The sequence below is a fragment of the Aythya ferina genome (assembly GCF_964211825.1).
Source record: "Aythya ferina genome assembly, chromosome: W".
Classification (NCBI taxonomy): Eukaryota; Metazoa; Chordata; class Aves; order Anseriformes; family Anatidae; genus Aythya; species Aythya ferina.
The window spans coordinates 17,067,297-17,078,602 of record NC_140313.1 but is presented as its reverse complement, the minus strand read 5'-3'; the positions used below and the strand labels follow the sequence as shown (position 1 = coordinate 17,078,602).

The window sequence follows — 11,306 nt, the reverse complement described above, 5'->3', positions numbered from 1 at the left end:
TGCCTGTAGGATGGTGATAATTGAAATGAGGGGCCTAGAGGTTACCTAAAAGACATATTTGTGTACTTAAACTTAATTTTGGAAGAAGCGGCGCCCTTAATTGGGAGGGAAAAAGCAGCGCCCGGGGGTGCGGGATGGCGCCGGGCGCCCTTACAGCGACGCCCCTCAGAGCCCCTAGCCCTGAGGTGGGGCAGGCCCGCAAACTGCCCGGTGTCCCGCGGGCCGCCTGCTCCCTGCCTCCCCGAGGTTGGGGGCCGGCCGGGGGCCTTTAATTTTTATTTGCCTGTTTTCCCCGCCGGAGCCGCCCTTATCCCGTCACGTGACGGGAGCGCGCACTGGGTTCCCGATGGTGGTGGCGGCGGCGCGGCCCGGCGGCGGCGCGAGAAGGCGCGGGTAGAAAATGGCGGATTTTGAGGAGCTGCGGGTGAGGAGGGAGAGGCGCGGTGGGGCCGATATGCTGCCTTGGCCGTGTGGGGTGTGTGGGTGGGTGGGTTTTACTTCGGCCTTTCCCCTTGGGAGGCGAGAACTCGGACCAGGACCAGGGCTGCCTTTGCCTTTCCCGTGAGGAAGTGGGGTTACTTTTTTTTTTGCCTTTATTTTTTTTCCTTCTTTCTTCCTCCCCCTCTCAACGTCTTAGAAAGTCGGGGCGGCTGCCCGTGGCCCGAACCGGGGTGGAAGCCGGCGCCGGGCTCGTCTCCTCCATGAAGCACAAATTGCTGTATTTCCTCGCAGACATGTTGGCTTTAATCTTTTATTTTACAGCTCTTGTGTGACAGGCTTCGGCGGGGGGTGCCCACAAAGGGGTTTAGGTGTGTCCACAGAGAACTGTTTGCGGTGCTTATTTCATTTCTTCCTGCCTTCTTCCCTTGCGTTTCTTGGCCGATCCATTGGTGCCTTTGGTGAGAAGGGAAGCATTGCCCTTGCCTGGCATCCCCACCTGCACAAGTGCTGCCAACTGAATGCCTCAGGGATGCCGAAGCCCTCCCTGCCCCCAGCCTAACTCTGCTGTGCCAGTGAAATGTGGCTGCGGAGTTAGGCATCTGCATAGAGAAAGGTCTGATGGCTGTGCGTTTCCCGCCACTGGTCATAGTCTGACCAGTGGTGGGAAATGTGCTGCAATCACCAGAGAATTTCCTATGCCAGGGCTTCTTCAGCACTAACACTGCTCCGATGTAGGTGAGGAGCTCAGTCACGAACACCTCAGGGAAAGAATTGTGTTCCCCTACTGGAGAAAGCAGTGCTCTATCTCAATCTTGGGTTTAAGAAGCATTGCCTTATTTTTTCCTCAGTTGTTCAAAGGTTATTTTTAACTTGTGCTTGTGTGTTTTCTTGCTTAGTGTTCTGACTCACTTGCAGCCTGCTTTTTAAGAGCTCTCAGAGGGTGTAGCTCTGGAGATGGCTAAACCCCTGCTGTTAACTAGCAGAGATTGCTCTCCTTTTTGTAGCTCCTCTTGATGTTTGAGCCAGGGCCATGACTTGCATTTTCTGCTGCACTGTGCTCCTTTATCTAGATATGTGTAAGTATTGATAGATAGTTTGGGAATTGGGTACCTACGTGCCTTTGAGATTGTACGCATCTGAGGTGCTTTCCAAAAGTAACACAGGAAATACGGAGGGGGAAAAGGGAATGGGACTTCAGGCCAACTGCAGAACTCTCCTTTCTTCACTGGAAATAAAGTATCAGAACTTTTTTTTTTTTTTTTTTTTTTTAAAGTGCTAGTCTGAACAGATGCCTTCTGACGTTTCCATTCATCTTACTTTGTAACCTGGAGTGCCTCGGAAATGAGTGCGCTAGCCTCTAAATTATGGAGAAGATGATTCTTGAAGTTATTGAGGCACACCTGGGGGACAGTGCAGTCATTGGTCCCAGCCAACATGGGTTCATGAGGGGTAGGTCCTGCTTAACAAATTTGATTTCCTTTTATGATAAGATTACCCGTCTAGTCAATCAAGGGAAACCAGCTGATGTGATCTTTTTGGACTTCAGCAAGGCTTTTGACACGGTTTTCCATAGGATCCTACTGGACAAAATGTCCAGCATACAGCTAAACAAAAACATCATACGATGGGTGAGCAATTGGCTGATGGGTAGGGCTCAAAGTGTTGTGGTTAATGGGGCCACATCTGGCTGGCGGATGATCGCTAGTGGGGTCCCTCAAGGCTCCATTTTAGGGCCAGTCCTCTTCAATGTCTTTATAAATGATTTGGATGTAGGACTAAAAGTTGTTCTGAGCGAATTTGCCAACGACACCAAACTTGGAGGAGTTGTGGACTCGGATGAGGGTGGAAAGGCCTTGCAGAGGGATCTGGACAGATTGGAGAGCTGGGCGATTGTAGTGGGTTTACGTGGCAAGGTTTTGGTAGCAGGGGGCCATAGGGGTGGTTTCTGTGAGAAGGATCTAGAAGCTGCCCCATGTTTGGTAAGGGCCCCACTGCTGACCAGAGCCGAGCTGAGCCAATAAGCGATGTCGTTTTGTGCCTCTGTGAGAGCAGATTTAAGACAGGGGAAAAAAAAACGCTGCGCCACACAGCAGCTGGGAGAGTGAGAGGAGTGAGGAACAGCCTTGCAGGCGCCAAGGTCAGTGAAGAAGGAGGGGGAGAGGTGCTCCAGGCGCCGGAGCAGAAGTCCCCTGCGGCCTGTGGTGAGGACCATGGTGAAGCAGGCTGTCCCCCTGCAGCCCATGGAGTACCGCGGTGGAGCAGGGTTCCACGCTGCAGCCTGTGGAGGAGACCACGGTGGAGCAGGTGGCCATGCACCGACGGAGGCTGCTGCCTGTGGAAGACCCCTGCCGGAGCAGATTCTGGGCCGGACCTGTAGCCCGTGGAGAGGAGCCCACGCAGGAGCAGGTGACCTGGCAGGAGCTGCTGCCCGTAGGGGAGCCAGGTTGGAGCAGTTTGCTCCCGAGGGATGGACCCCGTGGTACGGACCCATATCTGGAGCAGTTCTGGAAGAGCTGCTGCCTGTGGGAAGCCCACGCTGGATCTGTTTGGAAAGGACTGCATCCCATGGGAGGGACCCCATGGCACAGGGATGAGAGTGACTGAGAAGGAGCGGCGGAGACAAAGCATTATAGACTGACCACAACCCCTGTTCCTCTGCGCTGCTCGGGGGGAGGAGGTAGAAGAGGGTGGATGCAGGGGACGGTGTTCTTGTTTCCTTTCCTTTGTTTCTCACTTCTCTAGCTTGTTAGTAATAGGAAATAAATCTTACTATCTCCCTATGCTGAGTCTGTTTTGCCCGTCACAATAATTACTGCGCAATCTCCCCGTCCTTATCTCAACCCTTGAGCCCTTTGTGTTGTATTTTCTCTCTCTTTCCCTTTGAGGAGGGGGAGTGAGAGAGCGGCTGTGGTGGAGCTCGGCTGCCCACCCAAGTAAAACCACCACAGTGTCTCAGAATAAACTATGCAGAACTTATTTTATAACGCTTGTTTTATTTCTTATAATGTACTGGAGAACAGATAACACTGATTTATCTGATTTTTTTATTTTTTATTTTTTCCATGAAGTGAGATATTTTGTATCAGATGATGCTTCTAGTTTCCTGTGGAGTTAGGATAGCATTGCATTGTTTCTTTGGTGTTGAAAGTGGAAACGACTCAACTACAAGTCCTTATAACCAATAACACAACCAAGCTCAACCTTCCTAGACACGTTACTTCTTTGCTTTAAGCTAACTGTACTCTTGTTCTGGGTAAGAGTATGGGTAGTATCTAAGATGACTGGGGAGGAACTGGAACGATGGAAGTTCAGGTCTTCACCATGCCCTTCAGAACAGATGACTTACTATACTATCGGTGCACTTATGCTTCTCTTGATTTCTCTTTCCAGAATATGGTATCAAGTTTTCGTGTGTCTGAACTGCAAGTGTTGTTGGGCTTTGCTGGACGTAATAAAAGTGGACGGAAACATGACCTCCTGATGAGGGCACTGCACTTACTGAAGAGCGGGTGCAGCTCAGCAGTGCAGATAAAAATCCAAGAACTCTATAGGTGTCGGTACCCAAGGACGATTGAAGGACTCTCAGACTTATCAGCTATAAAACCCATCATTTTCAATTTGGACAGTAGTTCCTCTCCTGTGGAGCCTGACCTAGCTGTTGCTGGGATTCACACGCTATCTTCTACTTCAGTCACGCCTCAGTCTCCTTCCTCCCCTGTCAGCTCCGTGCTTCTCCAGGACGCTAAGGCTCACTTTGAGATGCAGCAGCCGTCCCCTCCAATTCCACCTGTTCATCCTGACGTTCAGCTGAAAAGCCTGCCTTTTTATGATGTGCTAGATGTGCTCATAAAACCTACAAGTCTAGGTAAGTGTTTGATAGTACTGCAGGTTGTTTAATTTGGAGGATAGGTATTGCTTATGACAGCACGAAGTCCAGGCTTACATTTTTATTTTTATTTTTTTTCCAGCTGGGGAAAAGTGGAAATTCCCTTCTCTTCTTAGTGCTGGCACTGCCCTTTCTCTACCTCTTGCCCCCCAAAGGGCCAAGCCCCACTTTAGTAATAATAATAAAAAAAGTATTGTGTTCTGCTGATACCCTAGATTTAAAGATAAACGTGACTCTCTTTTCAATATTAAGTTACTTCTGTCTGAATGATTTGGACCTAAAGTATCTGTTTGATACAAGGGAAGAACACCTGTCAGGCCAGCAGGAGAAAGATTTCAGGGTCAGTAGTTAAGTTCCTGCAGTGTAAGGAGAACAAGTTCACTGTTTTGTTAGCTTGTATTTATCTCGTTGCAACAGAGGCAACAGTTCTGCAGGTTCTGGCATCTTGCATTGAGATGCTTTCTTTGGGCATCAAATGCTGAATTTTGTGCTTGGTTTACTGGTAGCTTCTCAGCCTGCTGGTTGTTGCCATACTGGATGTTAAAATGCAGAGAAGATCTTTGTCTTCCAAACAACTCGAAGTCTGAGTTAGCTTACTCAAATGCCTCATTCTTGAGCCTATTTATTTGGAAATAGGCTTGAAATTTAACTTTTTTTTTTTTTTTTAAATGTTCTGTGATGATTTAGTAATACTGTTTAGAAACACTGTTAGCATTTTGCAAGCTGTTTGCATCCCGCTAAACTCTTTAGTTTTTTTAAGTGATAAGCATCTTGGGTTGTGACATTTACCTAAGTGAGGCATATGCTAGTCATCCTCCAGTATCTAAAGCAGCAAGCATTACTAGCAAGTGTTCCTTACACTACTTGTAGTCACTTGTGCTTGTGTCATGGCATCCTGTTAGGGAGAGGGTCCCTCTCCCTATTATTGTCTTAATGCATGGATGGGCTTGATATCAATGTGTGCTTTGGGATCGGCTGACTCTATAGCTCATCCCAGCTTCTTCCTCCTCCCTCCTCCTCACGTTCACTCTATACAGTAGCTGAATACATTAATTATATTCCTTTGTTGCAGAAAGAACAGCCAAAAACACGACAGACACCAGTATGGTCAGATCATGCTCTCCCTTTATTACCCGAATAGCCTGACTTTTATAGCAAACTTAACAGGGGCGGATAGTGTCTCACACAAGATTATTGGTCAAAAGCACTCAGACAAACAACTGCAAGAAAACAACCCCAACTGCAAGAAAACAACCCCACCTGCAAGAAAACAACCCCCTTGCGATTAGCAGTCACGTAGACCTTGTCCTTGAAGCCAGCTGCTGGCAACAATATTTTTCTAAATTCCTCAATCGGGCGATGTGGGAACACTGTCATGGGAACTTCTCGTAGTCGTCCTGGTAGCTTGGTTTGCTCAGCTGCAGCAAGTCATGTCCTCCTTGCTGTTTCAAAAATCCCTCAACATTCCTTAATTATCCTGTATTACAGGACAACTGTTGGCTCGTAGTTAACCAGGCTTGTTGCCAGATGTGTGGTCACCTTCTCCCATCTAATGTGGTGTGTCCTCTGCATTGTATTTCTGTTATGCAGTTACTGGTTTTGGTCAATGATATCTGGAGGTGGCAGTAATATGCTGGAAAATGATCTGTAACAGCTGTTTTCAGTTTTGGAAATGCTTGCTTCTTAAACTGAATGCTTCATCAGGGTGTCAGTGTGTTATAGTTAAAATTGCATGAAAATCCTCTTTCCCTTGAAAACCGTAGGCTCTCTTGGTGTTGCACAGCTCTCATAGAAGTAGGGTTATCTGATTCTCCAATGTCTGTATGTGGGTGAGAGGGACAGAAGGAATGTAACTGAGTACCTGCTTGCCTTAAAATTCTTCCCGCCATGCAATACCTGAGGATGGCAGCAGCTGGAGCTGCAGCTCTACGTGAGGAGTAGGTAAATGAGAAGTGAGGAATGGCTTGCTGCGTAAATAATGAATTAGTGACTTTAGCGTGGGTTCGTGAGCAAATTTGAAAGAAACACTTATTAAATATTTTCAGATTGATATGGGTAGATCATAGTCCAAGTTAATAGATATGAGTGGCTGAGACATGAAATAAATGTGTGTTTAAGAATTCAGAAATCAAACGGGCACATAGCTCAGTGCTAGGAGTGTAGTCTGCTTCATTGCAGTTCTTTGAAAGGCAACTGCATATGTATTCTTTTATGAGGCCATAAGAGCAGCTGTGGATGTGGGGTTTAGCTTTAATCCACCACTTGGTACAGTACAAGTTTCAATTTTAAATGTGTCCCAATATTTTGAAATATAAAATGCTGTCTAACATGTGCATGATACCATGTATTTGAATTGCTTGAGGAACTTGCGTGTGTTTTTATTCCACCTGGATTTGTCCTTTTTGTATGTTTTCCAGGCAGATTTTTCTTCTCTTAATGTTACAGTGTATGTGACAGCCTAGCTCTTCCATTTGGCTGGTTTAATGGTGTTGTTTTTAGGCTTGTTCTTCTTGCTGGATACTTTAAACCATTGGACAAGTCTAGTCTACCTTTATTTCAGGTCAAGTTTTCTAACTGTTCAAGTGAAAAGAACTATGTACATACTATAAATCCTTAATACAAAAATACTATTGCCTGCCATCACTGACAGACAAGTAGGATTCTGATATGCAAGTTATCTTTATTTCTGGCACCCTCCCTCCCTAAAGTTTAGTGCTGACTATTCCCAGATGCAGAGTGCAGCTGGCTTCTTTGGCATTAGGAGTTGTTCCCTACCTTCCTCCCCAACAACTTAGCTACATCTAGCTGTTTCTGCACTGAGTAATTTTCCAGCTGTCCATTGATAGCTCCTGGTGTGCACTTTCCCATTATAGTACCTTAAAATAGTTGTAAACATCTCTCTGGTGGTACTTTCTCCAGGTACCCAGTGTTACATTTTGTTGTTTGTACCTTTCTTCCCCTGAGGATTACAGTGCAGGTTGCCAAACTTCTTTAGTACTGAAATGTAATGTGATATTAGCCATCTGAATATAGCTGAATGAATGATTTGTTCTGTTGCTTTCCTGTTGACAGTGGCTTGCAGTTCAACAACAATTTGTTTGTGTTCTTAAATGACTTGTGTGTTGTTTCAGGAAAAAACTCACTTGCAGGTCCTGTTCTAATCAATTATTTTAATCATAATGGCTAAACCTCCTCTTGTCTCTTTTTTTTTTTTTTTTTTTTTTTTTTTCTTCTAGTACAGAGCAGTATTCAGAGGTTCCAAGAGAAGTTTTTTATCTTTGCTTTAACACCTCAGCAGGTCAGAGAAATCTGTATTTCCAGGTAAGAAGTGTTTGGCATAGTGTGGTAACCACTTTTACAGAAGTTCAGGACAAGGGGATTCTTTATTTTTTTGATGCATCCCATAAGCTTGCAGGTGGGGAATGATGATCTGCACGATAGTTATGCTGAATTAATCTGTTCTGGCTTCTTCTGGAATTAGCACAGAATTTTTATGTAGTTGGGGTAAATCTGATGCTATTGAGGAGCTGATAATTATTTGAAACAGTAATTGTTACTATTTAGAGAGGTGGTAGGCTTTTATTCCCTGCATGTTTCCTGGCTGCAAGAATGGAAGGCTGCTTTTATCTTTTGTCCCGGGATTCATGTTTTTACAGGACCTGTGATGTGAACAGAGTCTTTTTGGATAGCAAAAAAAAAACCTGTTGTGTCCTGTCCGTTCCCCCCCCCCCCCCCCCCCCCCGCATCATAACTTAGTAAAATAAGAGCAAAACTTAGTGATGGGATAGGTGTATTAGTTCTTTCTGCATATGACTGGATTATGAGACCTGCTGTCTAAATAGGTGCTTCTCTTTTCCTTTCTCTTTGTCATAGGGACTTCTTGCCAGGGGGCAGGAGAGATTACACAGTCCAAGTTCAGCTAAGGTACCTGTTTCATGATATTCCCTTTATGTTATATTAGCTAATCAAGAAGTTATGTCTTGATGTTTGTGGGGAGACATGAATGTAGTGACACGTGAAAATTATGCCTTCTCTTTTTTGGGATATAGGTTATGCCTGGCAGAGACAAGCTGTCCTCAAGAAGATAATTACCCTAATAGTTTGTGCATTAAAGTAAATGGGAAGCTGTTTCCATTGCCGGTAAGCTTGTGCTTGCACGTATTTGTGGTTTCTTTGACTTGGGGTGTTTGTCTTTCTGTAATGCTAGCTTGCTAAAATAATCCAGCACTTTATTATCTGTGAGGTAGCCGTTACTGCTATCAGCCATGATACAGCTATCGCATGGCTTAATTACATTTTAGCCAATTGTAGTAAGCCTCATCTGTGCAGGCAATACAACAAGAACACGAGAAATCTTCTTTATGGGTCTTAAAATTGAGTTTGACTTGATTGGCAGTAGCCCTCACTGGTTAGTATATCTATTTGTGTACTGGTGCGAGTTCCTACTTGTTGTGAGGAAACATCATCTTGTGGATGTTTGTATACTGTTCTGCACCTCTCTGGTTAGAGCAGTGTTCATTGCAGGGATGATGAGCGGGCATGTTGTAGGGCTCCCAGCAGTTGCTGGAATAGAACAGTGTTAGCAGTCAGGCACTTTGGTTTCTACTGTAAAAATTACTGGGTGGGCAGGGCCACCTTGAGTCTCGAATATATGTGAAAAGGGAGCAGCATTCCTATTTCTGAACAAATCTCTGAAACAGGTATTTCTGTACAACAGAATGGGGGAAACTCTTACCTAATTCATTCTGAAATGCTTCTGGAAGATGGAAAAATAGTTTTTCCAGCAGTATATGTAAAATGTTTGATGGGAATGGAGGTGTGAAATGTTATCCACCTTCTTGGCATGTCAGATATGTTTATCATGTCCTGTTTTTCCCTTGTGCTGCCTCCCCTTCATGTGCAACCATGACTTTCTTGCCTCTCAACCTAAATGACTCTACCTGCTTCTATAACGATTGCACCACTCTTCTGTCTTGAGCATCTAAAAGTGTTTCTTTGAGACATTTCCTGGTCAGTACTTCCTGCAGACACAAGCTGTTCTGTGATAAACTTGAAGGTTTTCCTTTCTTCAAGCAACCCAAAAGAATTGGGTCTGATGTTTATCCTGTGGATATCAATGACTGATTCTTCTCAGTCTTGTTAATATACCTTATACCCGTTACACTGTGTTATGCTATCCATTTTATGTGTAACACGCTACAGTTGTAGCAAAAATTCTGTGATTTTTGGATTTAAATCTGAAGCAAAGTGAAAGTCCTGTAGGTTCTTTCTGCACGCTGTAAGATGGCTTGTTGTTCTGTTCAATAGAAACCTTAAGTGAGGAAGTAAATAAAGTGACTTTTGTCTTGGCAACTTTCCTGCCTCAGAGACAACAATTGTCCGCTTCAGTAGTGTTAGGTAACTAATCGGTGATACCAGTCTCTGTTGTCAACTTGTACAATTCTTAAATGAGTACTGTTCTGCCTTTTCCTCGTATAGCAGTTCATGCCTCTGCAGATGTCTGAATTATTCTAGGTTATCTCCTTGGCTGCGATTCTTATCAGAAACTTCAGAGAAGTGCTGCCAGTGTGCCAATACTGCTTTAGGTTGTGCCAGCTCGTGCTACCACAGTGTTTTCTTCTGTTCCTGCAACTGTCTGTGCCTACCTCTTACAGTGTGTCTTCTGACTTGAAAAGAATAAACATGGAGCATTGCATGCTGGTGTCTTGGCAAGTAACGAGGATTTTATATGTAATGTCTACAACAGGTGATTCTCCTGTTGCCTTCTCATGTGAGTGTAGGCAAGACAAAACCCAAAAGTCCGAAGAAGTAACCTGCTTTTCTTCCAAGGAAACCTCTCTAGACCACTGCAGGTCTCTTTCAAAGGACAAAAATGAAATCTGTCAAGGCAGGCTGGAAATGACCACATGGAAGAACAATCAGACTTTCTTTTGATACTTTTTTTTGGTTACAGCAGAGTCCACGTGTTTTGACTGTTATGGTTCTTGGAAGAAGTATGGAAGACTTAGACCCAAATAACTCTGGCACATGCTAGCTGCTAGAATTGGCAGCCTAACTGAGCAGTATTAGGCCATGCTGGTTGTGATAGGCAAGCAGAGCATTCTCTCTTTAAGTCCCAGAAGGCTAGGAACAGAAGACCTTAATGTGTTTTAGGAGTACAAGATTGAGTCTGACCCCTGAGGGTCTTTGCTTTGTGGGAGAAAACATCAAAAGCTTGACTGAATTGAAGCATGTGAGCAGTGGTCAGCCTTCAAAAAGGGAAAAATGGGAGATGTGTAAAAAAGCAAAGAATGCAACTATTTGGGTTTTTCTTGACATCTGCTGCTTCCATATTCTGTGATAAAGCACACGTGGGAAGACTCCTCATAGCTATTGTCACTTATCTGGGGCGAGAACCAGTTTTGGAAGACTTCTTTCAGCAATTGCTGTCCTCTGCTCTGGCCTGGCAGACCTGGGTCCCTGTTCTGTTGCTGCAGGCAGTAGCCCTGTGCAAATGATTAATAAAGGGCAGTACTGAAGTACAGCCATGGGTGGGCTTTCCAGGGAAGAGTATGGACTAGTGGTAGAACTGCTCTGGAAACCTGGTAAATGATAACTATTGAGTCCTCCCTGGATTAAGGGCAGTAGTTATCCAGTGGTTATCCTATGGTATGCTCTTCCAGTAAGCAGAAGAGGCCTCCAGTTCTGAGTTGCATGAGATGACTTCTGTGGCAAGACAAAAGATACAGCAGAATTTCTGCTGGTCTTGCTTACGTGCTAGCTATGAAGGCAAATATTTGGGGGGGGGGGGGGGGGGGGGGAAGTGTCTGGAAACTTCAGAAATACTGCCTAAATGCTGTGTGAAGATATTCCTAAAATTCCGCCTTGGAGCTAAGAATTAAATGAAACATCGAGGCTATCATTCCTAATCCTTGAAATAAATTAAAAATGGCAAGACAGTCTGTTTTATACTGGGTTGCCTGATCCACTGTTTGAAGAG

At 44.8% G+C, this 11,306-nt stretch overlaps 1 protein-coding gene across 3 annotated transcripts; it reads left to right on the top strand.

The window, feature by feature from the left end:
• The first annotated feature begins 297 nt into the window (after positions 1–297).
• Positions 298–11,092, top strand: LOC311426331 (E3 SUMO-protein ligase PIAS2-like). Of its 3 annotated transcripts, none has more exons than XM_084502774.1 (6): positions 298–424; positions 3,832–4,306; positions 7,564–7,648; positions 8,201–8,251; positions 8,377–8,467; positions 10,074–11,092. In XM_084502774.1, the coding sequence occupies exons 1-6, from the start codon at positions 401–403 to the stop codon at positions 10,137–10,139; spliced, it is 792 nt and encodes a 263-aa protein (XP_084358900.1). In that variant the 5' UTR covers positions 298–400; the 3' UTR covers positions 10,140–11,092. The 3 variants fall into 3 exon arrangements, with proteins under 3 accessions (XP_084358900.1, XP_084358902.1, XP_084358901.1); XM_084502776.1 differs by lacking the exon at positions 10,074–11,092 and adding an exon at positions 9,824–10,022; XM_084502775.1 differs by lacking the exon at positions 10,074–11,092 and adding an exon at positions 9,806–10,022.
• Positions 11,093–11,306: the final 214 nt, after the last annotated feature.

Coding starts and splice junctions, on each gene's coding strand:
- LOC311426331 (XM_084502774.1), top strand. CDS start 401: ATGGCGGATTTTGAGGAGCTGCGG. Junction 7,649..8,200: donor AGAGAAATCTGTATTTCCAG/GTAAGAAGTGTT, acceptor TCTTTGTCATAG/GGACTTCTTGCCAGGGGGCA. Junction 8,252..8,376: donor ACAGTCCAAGTTCAGCTAAG/GTACCTGTTTCA, acceptor TTTGGGATATAG/GTTATGCCTGGCAGAGACAA.